The following is a 21,424-nucleotide window of genomic DNA, read 5'->3' on the forward strand; positions in this document are numbered from 1 at the left end:
TCATACTAGCAATAAGGGGATCGAACTGTTCCAATTAACAAAATGGAAGTTTTATTCATTCAGGAAGGTATTTTGCAAAAAACATGTATTGAACAAACTCAAAATAGGGATTTAGAGTCAAGCATTGCATCAAAGCATTGGAGGAAAAAAAACAGTACTTAATTACAAAAAAAAGTTCTATGCTAAGACTGCCTTGTTATTTAAGGTCATGCTGTGGCTTTTCTTTATTAACAATTGAGAATCATACCCTTAACCCACTGAGCTACTATGCACAGGTAACAGAATGCCTATCATTGTCAGGGTTTGCATTCTGCTCTACATGATTATGTTTTGGGAGTTGTCTCTTCCTCTCCATCTTCCATATCCTTCTGGGAGTTGTAGTCCACCCTCTCAAAAAGCAGAAGCATCTCAACATGTATTGTCTGGGGGAAGAGATCCACAGCCATGGCTCTAACTGGTCGGAACGGGGTTCCTTGCACTCTTTTAGAAGGTGCTCTGCATAGGCTGGAAAGTAAGAAGGGTCAACACCTTAATGAAATAGAACCATTCGATTTTTAAATGGTGGACAGGCTTTTAGTTATATTGCCTTTGTCCACATAATTTGCTCAAAACTGATTAAATGGCAGAAACTCACTCAATGAAGTTGACCATGGCTGCCTTGGCATTGCAGGCCACATAAACCAGCCGTTTTAGATGTTCCGCTCTCCTGATGGCACAGACCACCTTTGAATCTTTTCAAATAACAAAAATAGTAAACACATGGCTATCATTGTCTGCATTATGAACTCAAATTAGTTTGGCCCCAAAAGGTAAGATAATGCATTTGAAAAGTGTATTTGTCAACTATTAAACGGTGGGGTAAGTGATTCTGATAGTGTTCGTTTGGTAACAGGAGTCTCCATGTCTCTCCAGCTCTTTATTAAACAGCATTGCATTATGCATAAATGCATTTTCAGGTCCGGATACCAATTTTATCCAATCAGAAAGGAGAACTCAAGACAGATTAAACACGTGAAATTGGAAGTGATGACAAAGAAATGAGCAGACAAAATTGGAACACTATCAAAATGAGGTACTCTCCTGATTGGGTGAAATTTGGTCATCTGCCTGAAAAAGTATTTTCGGTTTATCAAAGAGCTGGAGAGACCGAGATACTGAACAAATAGCTCTATAGCAATGATTGCTATCAGAACACGGTGGTCAGTCTACTTACGCAGGCCTGCTCTGGGTGGGTCCACAATGGCTGTGACATTGGATGTCACCAGAGACTTAAGAACATTGGGAAACACGTCTTCCGCCTTTCCACAATGAAACTCAATGTTACTCAGACCTAAAAACATTTTGTCAAACAATAAATGAAGTTGTAATTAAGAGCACAACAGCACCGTTATGTTAGTACAACCAAATTAAAGTACAAGCTATGCTTCGGTGAAAAGGTGTTCTGCAATATATAGCTTTGCAAAAATTACGCCTTTTCAACTGAAAGAAAGTCAAATGTTGACATGAATCACTGAGGTAAACAGATGTCCTACCATTGAGCTTGGCATTATATTTGGCATCATCTATTGCTTCCTGGCACAGCTCTATCCCAATAACCTTCTTCACCCTCTGTGGAGGCAAAAGAAAGTATTCACAACTTGCCAGCAGACAAACTCACCCTAAATCATTCTGGTTAAAGGACAAGTCCAGACTAAAATAACATTTTCCTACTTATATTGATCCCAAATGACTGGCCATGGAGTTTAATTGCAGAATTGCCCCTGTCGTCCAGTGCTCATATCACCGGCAACTCAAAATTGGGGTTCCACCGTACCAGTAAGACCCCAGCGCACAACTACTGTTAGGAGAATGCAAGTACTGCAACATGTATACCTTAGCCAGAGAGATGCCAATGGTTCCTGTGCCGCAGCACACATCAAGCAGAGTGCTGTCTTGTTGCAGCTGAGCCCATTCCCCCACTGCAGAGTACAGCACCTCTGCTGCTCCCGTATTCACCTAGAGGGGGCACAAATACAAACACTAAAAACAAACACTTGGTTGGAAGACCACATCATGACAAAAATGGCATGTTTTAACTGCTGATGTGGAATTTTCAGTTGAAAGTATGTCATTTTTGTTCGACAAAGTTAGCCTTAAATAATAGCAGAGACATGGAGCAGATTGTAATGTCAAATTGTAATGTCATTACAATTTGTTTGAGTGGAGCTGCTCAGTAGCCAACAGTAGAGGACTGTGGTGGTTACCTGATGCAATGGTTGAGAAAACTGAACTACAATGTAATGAATGGATACATTGTAAACAACACTACTGTCATACAACTCTCCACTTTCTGCGGCCCAGTACCCGGTCAGTAGTTGAAGTGGAAGACCATTTGTGTGCCAACAATACACACATGTGCAAATTACCTGGAAAAATGAATGAGGGGATATTCTGAACTGCAGATCCAGAAGTTCCTCATGAATGTACGCTTCTCCAGCTACCAACTCAAAGGGCAAGTCCTCTTGGTTAGGGGATTTCCTAGACAAAAATACATACATATTGACCATTATCTATTGTACTGATCCCTAAAACTGTATTTAACCGCTTTAAACCTGGCGTTCCTATTTTGGCATGACATAGGTGGGAATGTTTTGTAAATAGCAGATCTACAATCTCACAATGCGATGCGTTGTGAGCTTGTAGATCGGCTATTTTTGCCACACGCCACTATCATACGACTAACTAAGCATAAAATAGAGCTTAAGTGTTTAACAGCTCTCTCTGACATTTATGGAGAAACCATGCTTTTTCATTCCTCACCTTTGACCCTCTCTTATGAAGTAAAGGGATGTGATGCCACTGTCTTTTCCCTCTCCTTCTGTGAAGTAAATCCTTAAGGAGTTCTTTAGTGCAACAAGTTCCTCCTCTTCAAGTTTCTGTATAGAGATAGCTAAATTAAATGCAGAAAGGCATGGGAATATGGGAATGAAAAAAACCCTATCCTTTCACTATTCAGATTAACTTATGAACTGACACTTGTGGACAGAGCTTTCTTTACTATAGATGCTAATGTGTAGGCCAATGTAGTACTTGAAAGAATAGCCATGTATTCAAAAATAGAAAACAAAATGAATCTTTATCATTACAAATGTTTTCAAGATGCACAAATGTCAACTCTGTATCACTATCAAAGCTTTGACTGTACAGTATATATATGTTACATCCAAAGAAGTACATTTAAGAACTTTTTTTAAGGATGAGTGGTCAAACATTGTAATTTCACTTTTAGGATCCCACAAAATACGTCACCGTTTTATTTCGTGGAATATCAAGTCACAGTGCTTCAATACCTGTGGGTTGAAAAACACCATAGCCATGGCGTGCTTCTTTCTTGTGGTCCTCACTGTCAACTGCTTCCAGTGCCCTTCATATGTCTCAGCATCATATACCTTGTATTGGGTTGTCCTGTGTGTTAATTGGGGTTCAATGTGATGTCATTATTTTCCAATTGCTTAAAACCACAGAATGTTGCTGTGCCTCAAAGACAATATCCTGACTGGCACATCCTGAATACAATCATAACGTGGCCCACACAAAGTTATGGAATAGCATTATTATTCACTTACCTAATGAACTTCTGAAAGGCGCTGACCACTTTCTTGGTCTCATCTGAAACATGGGTGGTATCTGCAGGTCCCACCACAGCACAGGAACCACCTTTATATTTTCCAAGACGGAAGCCGACAGTCTTGTCTTCACCATCAGCACCCACAGAAATGAGGAATTCACACTTGTTCCTATACTCAGTCTGCCATGACACAGTAGGGACACATAGCATTTCAAAAGGGTTGTTGATGATGACATATAACTAAAATGATGTATTCATTCACCATTTGGAGAGACAAAAAGGACCCCTACTCTTTTAAAATTAAAATTATTTCAATGATAAACACAATTCATAACAATACATTAAAACAAATTGTGGCTACTTTTAAAATCTTTAACTGACCAAATGTATCTGTATTTATGCTGTTTAATGATGAACTTCTATGAATGTATTAGACAAAGTTGTGTAGTGTTAAAGAACATGAGTGTTTTGACTTGAATAAAGTCCAACATGCGATACCTGACAAGGAGAAGGTCGAATGGCTTCCAGGGGACAACACTTATTCTTATACTTCCCCTTCTGTGAAAACAGCCATGGCAGCATTGCTTTGTTTGTGCTGCCTATTTCTCTGAAATACAAAGATATAACATTTAGGCTACTTATTCAGATTTGAAATCAATGTGCATTCTGTATGCTACGCATCTTATTTAAACTTAGCCCGTAGTAGCACTTAACCAAGCCTTGATGACCATGCAGTCTTATGCAAAGTTTAAAATGTAATTTAGATAGCATGTTATTTAGACAGATGCTATGTTCATTCGGTTACCTGGTTAGAACAGATTTCTTTTTTTAATATATTGTTTAATGTTTTTAGACTGATGCCAGGTTCTTGGTTGACCTATGATCCTAGATTACTGAGGCACACTGTCTCTCTGCTTTTGATTGCTCTCTGAGTTTACCTTGCTTACCGTTAGTCGCTTTGGATAAAGAGTGTCTGCTAAATGCCTAAATTGTAACTAACTCGGAAGTGTACTGAACCATACCGATTGATAATGGACAGGTAAAGCTTTTAGACTTTCAGATGAATTGCCTGTAGTATAGACATGCTAGTATGGGGCCCATATTTCATATATTTTGTACAAGCTTTCTTTTAAGAATTCAAGGAAATTCACTTAATTAGTGAATTGTGTTAACTCAATTAAAAAATTCAAAGTCAAAAATTAGAACCCCAGGCGATTAGCATCATCAAAGCCTTACTTGGCCAGCGTCTGCAGGACTGCCTCCACCTCCTGCTCCTTCTTTCTCAGCTGTTCCTCATAGGGGACCTTCCACAGCGGTGTCACCACATTGGCAATCTGTACACTGAAGGGCTCCTCTTCTTCATCCGCCTCCTGACGCTTGGATGGGGGTCGCCCTCCTCCTCCTCCAGCACTCTCCCCCTCATCTTGCTTCCTCTTCCTGACGATGGGGTCTACTTTGGGCTTGGCGAGCCTCACAGTGAGCGTATTGCCTTTCCACTGCATGCCATGCACCATCTTCATAGCCTTGTCACGTTCTTCCTCATTCATGAAGGTGACAAAGGCAAAAGACTGCCTGCCGAGCAGTTTGATCTTGTGCGGGTTGAGGCCATTCCTAGCCAGGAACTTCTTCAGGTCATTGAAGCCGACATACTTAGGGAGGTTCTTGATCTCCACTTTGTAGATCTCTGAAGTGAAAAGGTCCTCTTGGATGTAGCGGTATTTGCTAGGGTCTAACACCTCATCGCCCTCTCCTTCTGCTTCTGTTTTCAGTTCTGGTTTCACATTGTCTGTCATGTCCTCTGTATCACCAGCAGCAGTCCCTTCCACTGAGGAGGGTGTGATAGCCACTGGGTCCGGGGTTTCAACTGTAACATCTGCCATGATACTCTGAGGGGAAAGACCATTCGTCATCAGAAGGTACAAACACTCTGTCAAGGAATGCATACACATATTGTACTTTTACTCCTCCACAATTATATGAAAACTTTAGTTAGTAGTTACTTTGTAGATTTTGATGCGAGGCATTGTGAGCTTGTAGATCTGCTATTTCAAAATATTTTTTTTACATATTGAACTTGAATGAGTATTTTTACTTTTGGTACCTTATAGAACATTTTCATGCAAATACTTTTATACTTTTACTCAAGTAAATTCAGAATACAGAACTTTCACTTGTAACAACACAGTATGTTTACATTGCATTGCAGTATTGATACTTTTAATTACGTAAAAAAAATGTAGTACTTTTTCCACCACTGACCAGAGCCCCAATGTGTGGCGAATCCGTCAAAAATAATTGTGAATGGTTGGTACCTCAGTCAATGACACTGACAGTATGATCAACACTAGTAGACAACATTTTCAATTCGTGTAAACAACTGTACTGTGAACGCAGTGACTGCATCTAAAAAAAATGAGTCAGTGAGTCAGTGTACCTACCTTCTTCTCGCTTTCAGTTATAAGCAAGGAAGCCTGGTTACAGGGCGCTGCCATATTGGTTTAGCCACGTGCAATGCATTGGTGAACTTTCAACTGCGACTAGCGGTACCAGTGTTGCCAGGTTTTGCGAGAGAAACAAGTAACCAGATATATTAAAACAAGCCTAAAAGAAGCCACATTAGCGTCGGATATTTGAAAATAGCCAATCTCCAAGCTCACAACGCGTCGTGATGCGACATGTTGTGAGCTTGTAGATCTAAAAAAGTGCAACATTTTGAATATTTTTTGGGAAACATTTTAACAACACAAATCTGTTACAGGGGTCACAAAATACTTTTAGATGGGGGGGGATCCGTGGACAAATATATATTGATTTGGGGGTCCTTGGCATGAAAATGTTTGAGAACCACTGAGTTTTTACAACATTAGGAAACAAGCCCAAATAAGCAACTACACTTTAGAAACAGGCCCCAAAAAAACGCAACCCACGCAACTACCAATATTTATTTTCAAGCAACTACACAGACAAACAAGCCCAAAGTTGCTTATAATAACCAGATATGGCAACACTAGCTTTCAGCACAAAATACAAATATCCGGCAAAAAGATCTCTTTGTATCCGGTGTGGAGACCACTTCCTGTATCCGGTCATTTCCACAGTGGATGTTTGTTTACGAAATTTACAATAACTCTCCAATGCAATGCAACATGGTCGAGTACTAATAAGCCACTTTCTTTTTCTGTAAAGTTGCTTGTAATTATTTGCAGTTGCGTTTTTTGGGCTTGTTTCTAAAGTGTAGTTGCTTATTTGGGCTTGCTCCTAAATGTTGTTTAAAAAACAGTGGTTCTCAAACATTTTCATGTCAAGGTCCCTCAAATTAATATGTATTTGTCTGCAGACCAGACCCCCATATGAAAATATTTTATACCATATTTTATATTTTATATAGGGGCTACACATGCAAGATTTGTGTTGTTGAAATGTTTGTTTTTTATCCACATTTTTCACATTTTCAAGTAGATTGTTTTGAAAATAGCCGATCTACAAGCTCCGTGACACGTTATGAGCTTGTAGATAGGCTATTTTCAAATAGCCAATGCAAAATTGCTGTTGTGGCCTAAAAGTTGCTTCTTTTGGGCTTGTTTTCATAGATCTGGTTGGTTGGTTGCTTTTTTCTCTCGCAATATCTGGCAACACTGCGGACGGACACGGTGTGTGTGTGGAGGAAATTCGGCGCGCGCGAAAGCTCGAGCAGCAGCAGCAGGAAGGAAGAGAGAGCGAGAGAACAGACAGAGCTCTACATCTGAGTTTGGCTTCAGTCTGTCAAACTAAATTCCATAATCTACAAACATCTACGTTACAATGGCGGATCCCAAGGTGAGGCCGTGCTCCCGGCGTAGTGTTGTGTCTCGTGCATGGCCCGAAACCAACATTTTCTGCCAAACGGTGCATTTTAATCGACATTCATTAAAGTTTGTAAAAGGAAGCGACGGAACAAAAAAAATGAATGCCGGCAATGATGATGCTGTGTTTGCGACGTCGTTATTAACAACAAAATAAGAAATACCGCGCTGACACGTTCTCCCCTTTAAGCAAAAGTATTTGCTTAATTATAAGACAGAAAACTATTATTTTCACCGAGTCCTGAAAGTGACCACTTTGAATACTTTACCGCCTTTCTTTAGACTTAGCGAAGCTCACAAGTAAGAGTGGCCAGCTAAGCTAGCATGCTAACGCTAGCTACATAGCATTGGGCTAAATTCCTGGCTAATTTATTCTTCGCCGCGCGACAAAAACGACGTATTTTCAACAGGAGAAATGAAACGTTGACGCAGGGCACGGTGACACCATTTCAGTTGAAAATACGACATTTGTCCGAACCACGCTTGTCGTAATGGGTTTTCTATTCTCTCCATGACTGAGTCAATATAAATGAAGCCCCAACTCGGGCACACAACATCTGACGATGGCAACGCTGTCAGTACAGCTAATGCATAGCTCCAGTCCTTTATTTCTGTGATTGCGTTATGATCAAGTTAAATAAATCCGTTAAACTGATGATAATCTACACGGGTCCTTTCTCTATTACAAGCCCTGTGTCATTTGCTTCCTGGCTAAACTAGAGCTAACTAGCCATTTAGCAGTGTTGACAGGATCAGTCGCATATGATTGTTTGGCTTGTTTGCACTAATTATCCTATGTGTCGCTGTAATCAATCATATTCTGCTGCTGATGAAGCGCACATCGGAGCAAGCTGATAACTTAACCAAGTTATCATCCAAGTTACTTTTATTCTGATGAGTTGTTTGCTAACATTAGCTGTTAAAGGCCCCGAACTGAAGTTAATATTGACAAATACTTGATACCAGGTGTATCATTCGTACAAATGTACAAGACCCCCTTTTTAGGCAAAACACAAATTAAATGTCAGTCTTTTTGCTAAATAAATATGTGTTTTAGATTCAAATAACGTGATCAAGTTAAGAGTAGCCACGTTGTTGCTACAAGTGCTATTTCTTTGATGCGGCAAGCTAACTAGCTGAACCAAGCTGAAGAGTAATGTGACAGTGTTAGCCAAAAGTTATGTATTGTGGTGCAAACAGGACCGCTTTGTGAGTTCTGTCCTTTTCTTCTGCAAAATGTAAACACATACATCCACTATGGCTGCTTACTTTATCCGATGTATACTGATCCTCAACATGTTACATGCCAGTTGTCACCATAGCGTGATTGTCACCATAATCATGCTGTAAATGTATACAGCCATACATTTTGCTCCCAGTTTAGCTGTTCATGTTTGCTCTCAGTGGTTTCTGTAAACACTCCTTTAGACATGGCACTGAAGAACTATCAAACATATGCTCTCATTGCTCTGGTCAAAATCTTTTGTATTTTTTCCCTTTGCACCTTACTTTTGACACTATGTAAATACAACTGCAGTGGAATTGAGTTTTGTCCTAGCCTTGGAACATTACATTTTTTTGTTAATTGTTGTACATGATTTGTCCTAACTTTCTGGAAATAAAAATAGTGTGAGTATTTAATCCCACCTTGCATCAAAGATGCTTGGCTCAGCACCAGCAACTGCCAGTTACAAAGGCTACTGCCAATTCCCCCCACAAAAGCTGTACTTCCCAACAGTGATCTTTTTAATCCCTCCATTGATTCTTACTTTCTGTTTGTAGACAGCAGAGCCCAATAGTTACTGTAACCCTAAAGCAATGATGTGAGCAATTTTGATAAAATCATGCCTGTATATACAGTATTACTAGCATGAATGTTTATTTACAGAGATAATAATAATTAGCGTATGATGATTTGTGTACAGTTATATGTAACTGTGTAACTGTTCCATTCTGTCTTTTTAAGGACACTCAAGATGACCAGCCAGAAACGGCCACAGACAATGCTGAAGATGTGAATCATGACCCCCACTTTGAGCCCATCGTGTCTCTTCCAGAGCAGGAAGTGAAAACGCTAGAGGAAGACGAGGAAGAGCTTTTCAAAATGTAAGATGCTCCCATAACTGTATAATGATGATCATGTATGTACTTTCAATGTCACAGACAACATGTAGGTGGAGGATTTTGGAGGAAGTGTGACAGTATTGACTATTGATACATCAAAACTACATTTTGTTTTCAATTAATTGCAAAACTATGAAAAAGGCAGAGATGGTTCAAGACTGGTATACACGGCCACTTCCTTGATTGTACTAGTAGTAAACCCACTCCGGTGTTGCAAATAATGTTTTGAAAATTATATCTCTTAGTTGAGTAATTTTTCCAAAATATGCAAAGCATCATGCAATTTATATAGCAGTGCCCAAATTCTCTAATCTAGGCACAAAATATTTGTAAGAATCCCCTTTAATTTGCACACCTATTCTGGCTTTATGTAATGTCTCGCTCCTCCCAACATTACTACATAGAGAGACTGTTCTCATTTTACAACCAGTGACACCCTGTGTACAAAAAAATCTCTCTGTAGGCGGGCCAAGCTCTACCGCTTTGCTTCTGAGAATGACCCTGCAGAATGGAAGGAGCGTGGTACTGGTGATGTGAAGTTGCTGAAACACAAAGAGAAGGGCACCATCCGCCTACTGATGAGGAGAGACCGTACTCTGAAGATCTGTGCCAATCACCACGGTGAGTCAGCTTATTATTTTTGTCAAATTATTATCACTACACAACATTCCTACTACCATATTTGAGGTCCAAAAACCAAGCATGGTAACACTAACCAACATACTGAAATTCGTAACCCTTTTCCCTTCCTTCTGGATTTCAGTCTTGCCTATGATGGAGTTGAAGCCCAACGCCGGCAGTGATAGGGCCTGGGTATGGAACACACTGGCAGACTTCGCTGATGAAAGTCCCAAACCAGAACTCCTGGCAATACGGTTCCTCAATGCAGAAAGTGAGCATTCTCTTGCCTCAATGTACTTAAAATTCGAACACAATTTATTTAATTGGTCCATAATTGAAGCAAGCATTCTTACTTCAAGCAACTTGGGGAAGCTGTTTATTGGAAGGCTAATAGTTTTTACAACCAGAAAAATGTCAGCTGAAGTTGACCATAGTCAATTTTGTTTCCACGTTTTGTTATTCTGTCTTTGTAAGTACATTTGACCACAATATTACCTGTATGGATTAAAGTTCTCAGTCTTCACAACTGATTTCAGTCATTTGGATTCCATAGAGTCCAGAATGTTTTTGGTTTTCTCTAAAGGATACTTGGTTGTGCACCAGTTAAGTTAATTCACTTAGCGTAATATGTCCTTTCCATCACATCACAGCAGCACAATTTGTGCTGAAATTGGTTTGAATGCAATTCATCATATATTCAATGTGTAGCAGTGAAGAAACTCTTCCAGAGCCTTCCAGAGGTTTCCTAATTTGATTGTGGCTGTAATGCATTGGAGGTAGAGTTTGTAGCAATAAAGCATGTATAATCACAAATAAAGATGACATTATGCAATTTGGCTTTACACAACGGGATACCAGTGCTCTTATGTAGACTGATATGTGTTAGATGTTAGATGTGTCTTTGATTTGAAACCCTTTGTTTTTGTTTGTAAAATCATGTAACTCATCATAAACATGTGATCACTTTTCAGACGCTCAGAAATTCAAGGTGAAGTTTGATGAGTGCAAAGAGGAAGTCAGAAAATCAGAAAAGGAAACGGGTACGTGCATTACTCCTGAGCCATAGAGACATGACAGTGATTCTGTGATACTAGCACAATTTTGAACTCCACATAATATGTGGAGTATCATTTTTTACCATATTATGGTAAAAAGCCATATGCTCCACCAGGGTTTCCGCTAGGTATTTGTTTGGGCTGGCCAACGTGACTGAGGCCATAATGTAATACATCACGTGGGTGTTTGCAGATATGTGCGTCTGCGCCACCCTGATTAGGGCTGTGCCCAACACAGAATTGAATTGGTCGGATCAGATTTGGGATTTTAATGTGAATATTTGACTATTCATTTTAAAGGTCTCTAAGACTGTCTGACAAAATACAGTACATGTATAAGTGTTTCGGTGCTGATTCAGACCACCGTAACCCATTTAGACTTGTGGCTGATTCAAAAAAATGCCTTCTAAATCTATATACTGTATATAGCAAAAACTACACACAGAGGTGTTCCTGGCTTGAAAGTTATAACAACGTATAGGTGTTCCAGGTCTAAAAGGAGAACAGAATGATTGAACATTTTGTTAGCATTTAAGATCAATAAATCTGTTAATATGATGGCAGACGGCTTATGTAGTTGAAAAAAAATATACCAGCTTACAGAAACCTTGTGCTCCACATGAACTCCTCCCAAGATAATGAGTTGGGGAATCCCACTCCTGATAGTTGCGTGTCGCTCCCCATCTCTCGCCGCATTTCCTGTCCTATCTTCACTGTAATACTATCAATATAAGGTAGAAAAGCCCCAAAAGAACATGAGTTATGTTTGTGCAGTCTGTTTTAGAATTTGCGATTTTATTCTTCTTGGATAAATATTTGAGATGGTTGCTTTTACTGAAATGTGGAATTTGATGTGGTTTTCCATTGTCGTACAGGAGGTAACACGGACAGCGCAAACAAAGTGGCAGAGAAGCTTGAGGAGCTCTCCGTAAAGGAGGACAAGGCATCAGATGAAAAAAAGGAAGAGAAAAAGGAGGTGAAGGTTGAGAAGAACTGAGAGAACTTGCTTGGCTGATCTGCAATTTTTATTTTATGTTATTTTCCTCTTTTTCTACAGCAGACTTTAAAAGAACTGAATTTGGACACTACACTCTTTTTTTGGTTCCTTCTTTTTTTCTTTACGTTCCATTTTGCCTCGATCACAAGTCCTTGGTTCCGCTGGGAAATAAAGTAGTATTCAATTTCTGGGAAAAAAAGATATCCATTCCTACCCCCTCATCCCCCCGCCCCACACACACGTCGTACACACACACACCCACCATGGAGCGCAGAGATTTCATTCTGCTCACCTGTTCAATGTTATTGTATTTTCTTGACAAACTGTGAAATGAGGCTTGTGATATTGATAATTCCCACATTGGGGTAACACTTTTTCCTTTTGTTTTTGTTTTTTACGAAGCATGGTTAGCTTCTAGGAAGGATGAGGATAATTGAGTCAGTGCAGGTGCATTAGGGAGGGCTGAATCCTACAGTGCATCGCAATGAGATTTCCCTTCCCTTTGTCCAAGTCTCCATTTTTAGATACAGCTGAGTGTAAGGTTAAACCTATACAGTGGATGCCTTGTAGGAATCTCCTTTTTCTTAGGTTCAACATCGGTGATCATTGCTCTGATGGGACTTGGAGGAGGAAGCCACTTCAGACAGTTGGTGACATCTGGCTGTTAGGTGATCATCAGATTCACTTATAGGTCATATTTTTCAAGTGCTTTTCTTTCTCTGACATCTCAATCATCACACCAAATCCAAAGTCAACGGTTCGTCAGATTTGGGTGTAGGTAAAATTCTGGCTGGACTCCCAGCTCTGGGTGGTCCAGTTTGTATATTTTTTTTTAGTAGGTCATAACATTCCCTCAGATATAAAGCATGTAGATTGTGTATAATGGAAGAGTATGACAATGCCGTATCAGGTCTGTGTGCTAAATACCCATAACAGGTCTCTGACCCCTCCCTTGCCTCGAGAGTGCATCGAAGTGCCAGTGCATCTGTTCAATGCTTTTACAGGTGACTGTTAAAATGCAGGAAATGTGTCAGTAATTGGGGAATCAGTGTAAATCATCATTTTGAAAGCAGAGTTCTTTTGGTATATGTTTTGAGAGGTCTAGAAATGCTGATCACAAGAGCCCTGTTTTTATTATACCTTCTAAGTAAATCCCCAATTTACTGAGTCAAACCTATTTTAGCAGGTAGCGGTGTATGAATAAAATGTGTTTTGTTTTTTTTTGCACTCAAAATGGTATGACAAATTTCCTCCACTTACAATAAAAGCTCAAAGACCATGTTGACATTTGTTTATTATTGCAATAATGCCGTGAATACTTGATGACAATTGTTTTTACAACATTTTCACTATACAACAGTGATCAACAAAGATCTTTTTAACAATTTAACAATACACACAATTTGTAATTATCTGACCTTGTATGGTGCATGATGTGAAGTGATGTCCATCTAAAATAAACATCCCAGGAAATTGCCTCTTGGGGGATAATGATGGCCAAACAGACTTTCTGTTTGGACACCTTTGTCCAATCTATCTCTAGTTGCCGTTTATATTCATGTTTGAAAAAATGTAACGTATCACTATTGACATTTGACGAGCAGGCAAACATGTCCACAGTAAGATGAACATTTTAAAGTATGAATGAGGTTACTAGGCGTAAGTATGTAGTTGTAAGCCTGCCTTTAAATGTCCATTGCCGCATCGACAATGCATGGGACGCTTAAAGTTAAATATCTCCAAAACTACAAATGATTTCAAACAAAAAATCTCAAGCATGCATGTCCACAGTAAGGTGGCATTTTTGAACTGTGAATGGAGTTTCTAGGTGAAAGAGTTTTTTTGAGGTCCCAAAACCTTCCATCCGCCTCCATTATAAATCTCTGAACGTTTAAAGGAGTACAATTCTAAAACTATGCAACATTTCAAAGATTCTTTTTCAGGCAAACATGTCCAGAGTAAGATCAACATTTTAAAGTATGAATGAGGTTACTAGACGTAAGTATGTAGTTGTAAGCCTGCCTTTAAATGTCCATTGCCGCATCGACAATGAATGGGGCGCTTAAAGTTAAATATCTCCAAAACTACAAATGATTTCAAAAGAAAAAATCTCAAGCATGCATGTCCACAGTAAGGTGGAATTTTTGAACTGTGAATGGAGTTTCTAGGTGAACGTGTTTTTTTGAGGTCCCTATACCCTAACCCTAACCTTCCATCCGCCTCCATTCTAAATCTCTGAACTTTTAAAGGAGTACAATTCTAAAACTATGCAACATTTCAAAGATTCCTTTTCAGGCAAACATGTCCAGAGTAAGATCAACATTTTAAAGTATGAATGAGGTTACTAGGCGTAAGTATGTAGTTGTAAGCCTGCCTTTAAATGTCCATTGCCGCATCGACAATGAATGGGGCGCTTAAAGTTAAATATCTCCAAAACTACAAATGATTTCAAAAGAAAAAATCTCAAGCATGCATGTCCACAGTAAGGTGGAATTTTTGAACTGTGAATGGAGTTTCTAGGTGAAAGGGTTTTTTTGAGGTCCCAAATTCGTCCATCGACCTCCATTATAAATCTCTGAACTTTTAAAGGAGTACAATTCTAAAACTATCAAACATTTCAAAGATTCCCTTTCAGGCAAACATGTCCACAGTAAGATGAACATTTTAAAGTTTGAATGGGGTTTCTATTCTATATATGACATTTTGAATCATTACAGTCAGTTCACCTTCTTTTGGGTCTTGAGTCGAACCAATTACTCCCGCGGAGATATCAAATTTCTCTTTTGGGCCTTGAGTCTTGGGACTCAAGGGGGGCCTTGAGTCTTGGGACTCAAGGCCCAAAAGAGAAATTTGATGTCTCCGCGGGAGTAATTGGTTCGACTCAAGACTCTTTTGGGTCTTGAGTCTTGTGAAAGAAAAAAAAAGTGTGCCAGTTGGATTTGAACCAGGAATCTTCTGGTTGCAAGTCCTGTATCTAAACCACTGCACCACAGAGGTCCTTACATGTTCTGTTGACTTGCGTGGAATTTGTCTGAAAGATTATATAAAGGTAAAAGCCCCAGGTAAAAGTTAGAAAGATGTCCTTGCGAGATTTGAACTCAGGACCTTCAGTGTGTAAGGCCTGAATCTTAACCACTGCTCCATCATGGTACATACTTTCTATGGTGTCTTACACGCTGTTCAGTGAAAGATCAGATAAAGGTGCAAGAGTCAGGTATTTGTTGGAAACCTGTCCTGGTTGGATTTGAACCGGTAACCTTCTGGTTGCAGGTCCTGTAACTAAACCACTGCACCACAGAGGTTCTGACTTGTTCTGTTAACTTAGCCTTGAAAACTTTGTACCCTTTTCCCTTTAAATATCCATTGCCATTGACAATGCATTAGGCGCTTAAAGTTAAATATTTCAAAAACTACAAATCTTTACAAGGTAAAACATCTCAAGGATGCATGTCCACAGTAAGGGGGAATTTTTGAACTGTGAATGGAGTTTCTAGGTGAAAGTGTTTTTTTGAGGTCCCAAAACCTTCCATCCGCCTCCATTCTAAATCTCTGAACTTTTAAAGGAGTACAATTCTAAAACTATGCAACATTTCAAAGATTCCTTTTCAGGCAAACATGTCCAGAGTAAGATCAACATTTTAAAGTATGAATGAGGTTACTAGACGTAAGTATGTAGTTGTAAGCCTGCCTTTAAATGTCCATTGCCGCATCGACAATGAATGGGGCGCTTAAAGTTAAATATCTCCAAAACTACAAATGATTTCAAACAAAAAATCTCAAGCATGCATGTCCACAGTAAGGTGGCATTTTTGAACTGTGAATGGAGTTTCTAGGTGAAAGAGTTTTTTTGAGGTCCCAAAACCTTCCATCCGCCTCCATTATAAATCTCTGAACGTTTAAAGGAGTACAATTCTAAAACTATGCAACATTTCAAAGATTCTTTTTCAGGCAAACATGTCCAGAGTAAGATCAACATTTTAAAGTATGAATGAGGTTACTAGACGTAAGTATGTAGTTGTAAGCCTGCCTTTAAATGTCCATTGCCGCATGGACAATGAATGGGGCGCTTAAAGTTAAATATCTCCAAAACTACAAATGATTTCAAAAGAAAAAATCTCAAGCATGCATGTCCACAGTAAGGTGGAAATTTTGAACTGTGAATGGAGTTTCTAGGTGAACGTGTTTTTTTGAGGTCCCTATACCCTAACCCTAACCTTCCATCCGCCTCCATTCTAAATCTCTGAACTTTTAAAGGAGTACAATTCTAAAACTATGCAACATTTCAAAGATTCCTTTTCAGGCAAACATGTCCAGAGTAAGATGAACATTTTAAAGTATGAATGAGGTTACTAGGCGTAAGTATGTAGTTGTAAGCCTGCCTTTAAATGTCCATTGCCGCATCGACAATGAATGGGGCGCTTAAAGTTAAATATCTCCAAAACTACAAATGATTTCAAAAGAAAAAATCTCAAGCATGCATGTCCACAGTAAGGTGGAATTTTTGAACTGTGAATGGAGTTTCTAGGTGAAAGTGTTTTTTTGAGGTCCCAAATTCGTCCATCGACCTCCATTATAAATCTCTGAACTTTTAAAGGAGTACAATTCTAAAACTATCAAACATTTCAAAGATTCCCTTTCAGGCAAACATGTCCACAGTAAGATGAACATTTTAAAGTTTGAATGGGGTTTCTATTCTATATATGACATTTTGAATCATTACAGTCAGTTCACCTTCTTTTGGGTCTTGAGTCGAACCAATTACTCCCGCGGAGACATCAAATTTCTCTTTTGGGCCTTGAGTCTTGGGACTCAAGGCCCAAAAGAGAAATTTGATGTCTCCGCGGGAGTAATTGGTTCGACTCAAGACTCTTTTGGGTCTTGAGTCTTGTGAAAGAAAAAAAAAGTGTGCCAGTTGGATTTGAACCAGGAATCTTCTGGTTGCAAGTCCTGTATCTAAACCACTGCACCACAGAGGTCCTTACATGTTCTGTTGACTTGCGTGGAATTTGTCTGAAAGATTATATAAAGGTAAAAGCCCCAGGTAAAAGTTAGAAAGATGTCCTTGCGAGATTTGAACTCAGGACCTTCAGTGTGTAAGGCCTGAATCTTAACCACTGCTCCATCATGGTACATACTTTCTATGGTGTCTTACACGCTGTTCAGTGAAAGATCAGATAAAGGTGCAAGAGTCAGGTATTTGTTGGAAACCTGTCCTGGTTGGATTTGAACCGGTAACCTTCTGGTTGCAGGTCCTGTAACTAAACCACTGCACCACAGAGGTTCTGACTTGTTCTGTTAACTTAGCCTTGAAAACTTTGTACCCTTTTCCCTATAAATATCCATTGCCATTGACAATGCATTAGGCGCTTAAAGTTAAATATTTCAAAAACTACAAATCTTTACAAGGTAAAACATCTCAAGGATGCATGTCCACAGTAAGGGGGAATTTTTGAACTGTGAATGGAGTTTCTAGGTGAAAGTGTTTTTTTGAGGTCCCAAAACCTTCCATCCGCCTCCATTCTAAATCTCTGAACTTTTAAAGGAGTACAATTCTAAAACTATGCAACATTTCAAAGATTCCTTTTCAGGCAAACATGTCCAGAGTAAGATCAACATTTTAAAGTATGAATGAGGTTACTAGACGTAAGTATGTAGTTGTAAGCCTGCCTTTAAATGTCCATTGCCGCATCGACAATGAATGGGGCGCTTAAAGTTAAATATCTCCAAAACTACAAATGATTTCAAAAGAAAAAATCTCAAGCATGCATGTCCACAGTAAGGTGGAATTTTTGAACTGTGAATGGAGTTTCTAGGTGAACGTGTTTTTTTGAGGTCCCTATACCCTAACCCTAACCTTCCATCCGCCTCCATTCTAAATCTCTGAACTTTTAAAGGAGTACAATTCTAAAACTATGCAACATTTCAAAGATTCCTTTTCAAGCAAACATGTCCAGAGTAAGATCAACATTTTAAAGTATGAATGAGGTTACTAGGCGTAAGTATGTAGTTGTAAGCCTGCCTTTAAATGTCCATTGCCGCATCGACAATGAATGGGGCGCTTAAAGTTAAATATCTCCAAAACTACAAATGATTTCAAAAGAAAAAATCTCAAGCATGCATGTCCACAGTAAGGTGGAATTTTTGAACTGTGAATGGAGTTTCTAGGTGAAAGGGTTTTTTTGAGGTCCCAAATTCGTCCATCGACCTCCATTATAAATCTCTGAACTTTTAAAGGAGTACAATTCTAAAACTATTAAACATTTCAAAGATTCCTTTTCAGGCAAACATGTCCAGAGTAAGATCAACATTTTAAAGTATGAATGAGGTTACTAGACGTAAGTATGTAGTTGTAAGCCTGCCTTTAAATGTCCATTGCCGCATCGACAATGAATGGGGCGCTTAAAGTTAAATATCTCCAAAACTACAAATGATTTCAAAAGAAAAAATATCAAGCATGCATGTCCACAGTAAGGTGGAATTTTTGAACTGTGAATGGAGTTTCTAGGTGAACGTGTTTTTTTGAGGTCCCTATACCCTAACCCTAACCTTCCATCCGCCTCCATTCTAAATCTCTGAACTTTTAAAGGAGTACAATTCTAAAACTATGCAACATTTCAAAGATTCCTTTTCAGGCAAACATGTCCAGAGTAAGATCAACATTTTAAAGTATGAATGAGGTTACTAGACGTAAGTATGTAGTTGTAAGCCTGCCTTTAAATGTCCATTGCCGCATCGACAATGAATGGGGCGCTTAAAGTTAAATATCTCCAAAACTACAAATGATTTCAAAAGAAAAAATCTCAAGCATGCATGTCCACAGTAAGGTGGAATTTTTGAACTGTGAATGGAGTTTCTAGGTGAACGTGTTTTTTTGAGGTCCCTATACCCTAACCCTAACCTTCCATCCGCCTCCATTCTAAATCTCTGAACTTTTAAAGGAGTACAATTCTAAAACTATGCAACATTTCAAAGATTCCTTTTCAGGCAAACATGTCCAGAGTAAGATCAACATTTTAAAGTATGAATGAGGTTACTAGGCGTAAGTATGTAGTTGTAAGCCTGCCTTTAAATGTCCATTGCCGCATCGACAATGAATGGGGCGCTTAAAGTTAAATATCTCCAAAACTACAAATGATTTCAAAAGAAAAAATCTCAAGCATGCATGTCCACAGTAAGGTGGAATTTTTGAACTGTGAATGGAGTTTCTAGGTGAAAGGGTTTTTTTGAGGTCCCAAATTCGTCCATCGACCTCCATTATAAATCTCTGAACTTTTAAAGGAGTACAATTCTAAAACTATCAAACATTTCAAAGATTCCCTTTCAGGCAAACATGTCCACAGTAAGATGAACATTTTAAAGTTTGAATGGGGTTTCTATTCTATATATGACATTTTGAATCATTACAGTCAGTTCACCTTCTTTTGGGTCTTGAGTCGAACCAATTACTCCCGCGGAGACATCAAATTTCTCTTTTGGGCCTTGAGTCTTGGGACTCAAGGCCCAAAAGAGAAATTTGATGTCTCCGCGGGAGTAATTGGTTCGACTCAAGACTCTTTTGGGTCTTGAGTCTTGGGAAAGAAAAAAAAAGTGTGCCAGTTGGATTTGAACCAGGAATCTTCTGGTTGCAAGTCCTGTATCTAAACCACTGCACCACAGAGGTCCTTACATGTTCTGTTGACTTGCGTGGAATTTGTCTGAAAGATTATATAAAGGTAAAAGCCCCAGGTAAAAGTTAGAAAGATGTCCTTGCGAGATTTGAACTCAGGACCTTCAGTGTGTAAGGCCTGAATCTTAACCACTGCTCCATCATGGTACATACTTTCTATGGTGTCTTACACGCTGTTCAGTGAAAGATCAGATAAAGGTGCAAGAGTCAGGTATTTGTTGGAAACCTGTCCTGGTTGGATTTGAACCGGTAACCTTCTGGTTGCAGGTCCTGTAACTAAACCACTGCACCACAGAGGTTCTGACTTGTTCTGTTAACTTAGCCTTGAAAACTTTGTACCCTTTTCCCTTTAAATATCCATTGCCATTGACAATGCATTAGGCGCTTAAAGTTAAATATTTCAAAAACTACAAATCTTTACAAGGTAAAACATCTCAAGGATGCATGTCCACAGTAAGGTGGAATTTTTGAACTGTGAATGGAGTTTCTAGGTGAAAGTGTTTTTTTGAGGTCCCAAAACCTTCCATCCGCCTCCATTCTAAATCTCTGAACTTTTAAAGGAGTACAATTCTAAAACTATGCAACATTTCAAAGATTCCTTTTCAGGCAAACATGTCCAGAGTAAGATCAACATTTTAAAGTATGAATGAGGTTACTAGACGTAAGTATGTAGTTGTAAGCCTGCCTTTAAATGTCCATTGCCGCATCGACAATGAATGGGGCGCTTAAAGTTAAATATCTCCAAAGCTACAAATGATTTCAAAAGAAAAAATCTCAAGCATGCATGTCCACAGTAAGGTGGAATTTTTGAACTGTGAATGGAGTTTCTAGGTGAACGTGTTTTTTTGAGGTCCCTATACCCTAACCCTAACCTTCCATCCGCCTCCATTCTAAATCTCTGAACTTTTAAAGGAGTACAATTCTAAAACTATGCAACATTTCAAAGATTCCTTTTCATGCAAACATGTCCAGAGTAAGATCAACATTTTAAAGTATGAATGAGGTTACTAGACGTAAGTATGTAGTTGTAAGCCTGCCTTTAAATGTCCATTGCCGCATCGACAATGAATGGGGCGCTTAAAGTTAAATATCTCCAAAACTACAAATGATTTCAAAAGAAAAAATATCAAGCATGCATGTCCACAGTAAGGTGGAATTTTTGAACTGTGAATGGAGTTTCTAGGTGAACGTGTTTTTTTGAGGTCCCTATACCCTAACCCTAACCTTCCATCCGCCTCCATTCTAAATCTCTGAACTTTTAAAGGAGTACAATTCTAAAACTATGCAACATTTCAAAGATTCCTTTTCAGGCAAACATGTCCAGAGTAAGATCAACATTTTAAAGTATGAATGAGGTTACTAGACGTAAGTATGTAGTTGTAAGCCTGCCTTTAAATGTCCATTGCCGCATCGACAATGAATGGGGCGCTTAAAGTTAAATATCTCCAAAACTACAAATGATTTCAAAAGAAAAAATCTCAAGCATGCATGTCCACAGTAAGGTGGAATTTT

The 21,424-nt window shown here is 38.9% G+C and overlaps 2 protein-coding genes across 4 annotated transcripts; one reads left to right on the forward strand and one right to left on the reverse strand.

Annotated features, from left to right (window-relative positions):
• Window positions 1-53: 53 nt before the first annotated feature.
• trmt2a (tRNA methyltransferase 2 homolog A) lies at window positions 54-9,289 on the reverse strand. Of its 3 annotated transcripts, none has more exons than XM_084055859.1 (12): window positions 6,046-6,132; window positions 4,844-5,493; window positions 4,106-4,214; window positions 3,606-3,787; window positions 3,330-3,444; window positions 2,800-2,915; window positions 2,406-2,517; window positions 1,873-1,995; window positions 1,533-1,608; window positions 1,214-1,330; window positions 635-731; window positions 54-504 (listed from the first exon to the last, which is right to left on the reverse strand). In XM_084055859.1, exons 1-12 carry the CDS (start codon window positions 6,097-6,099, stop codon window positions 324-326), a joined length of 1,932 nt encoding a protein of 643 aa, XP_083911985.1. In that variant the 5' UTR covers window positions 6,100-6,132; the 3' UTR covers window positions 54-323. The 3 variants fall into 3 exon arrangements, with proteins under 3 accessions (XP_083911985.1, XP_083911987.1, XP_083911986.1); XM_084055861.1 differs by lacking the exon at window positions 6,046-6,132 and adding an exon at window positions 8,719-9,289 and having other exon boundaries at window positions 55-504; XM_084055860.1 differs by lacking the exon at window positions 6,046-6,132 and adding an exon at window positions 5,851-5,983 and having other exon boundaries at window positions 55-504.
• ranbp1 (RAN binding protein 1) lies at window positions 7,252-13,529 on the forward strand. Its single transcript, XM_084055862.1, has 6 exons — window positions 7,252-7,423; window positions 9,416-9,555; window positions 10,037-10,194; window positions 10,337-10,465; window positions 11,166-11,234; window positions 12,125-13,529. The coding sequence occupies exons 1-6, from the start codon at window positions 7,409-7,411 to the stop codon at window positions 12,244-12,246; spliced, it is 633 nt and encodes a 210-aa protein (XP_083911988.1). The 5' UTR covers window positions 7,252-7,408; the 3' UTR covers window positions 12,247-13,529.
• The last annotated feature ends 7,895 nt before the right edge of the window (window positions 13,530-21,424 follow it).

The sequence above is a fragment of the Gymnoscopelus microlampas genome (assembly GCF_963454915.1).
Source record: "Gymnoscopelus microlampas genome assembly, chromosome: 4".
Taxonomy (NCBI): domain Eukaryota; kingdom Metazoa; phylum Chordata; class Actinopteri; order Myctophiformes; family Myctophidae; genus Gymnoscopelus; species Gymnoscopelus microlampas.

Coding starts and splice junctions, on each gene's coding strand:
- trmt2a (XM_084055859.1), bottom strand. CDS start 6,099: ATGGCAGCGCCCTGTAACCAGGCTTCCTTGCTTATAACTGAAAGCGAG. Junction 2,518..2,799: donor TTCATAAGAGAGGGTCAAAG/GTGAGGAATGAA, acceptor ATTTTTGTCTAG/GAAATCCCCTAACCAAGAGG. Junction 505..634: donor GCCATGGTCAACTTCATTGA/GTGAGTTTCTGC, acceptor CTTACTTTCCAG/CCTATGCAGAGCACCTTCTA.
- ranbp1 (XM_084055862.1), top strand. Junction 10,466..11,165: donor ACGGTTCCTCAATGCAGAAA/GTGAGCATTCTC, acceptor ATCACTTTTCAG/ACGCTCAGAAATTCAAGGTG. Junction 11,235..12,124: donor AAAATCAGAAAAGGAAACGG/GTACGTGCATTA, acceptor ATTGTCGTACAG/GAGGTAACACGGACAGCGCA.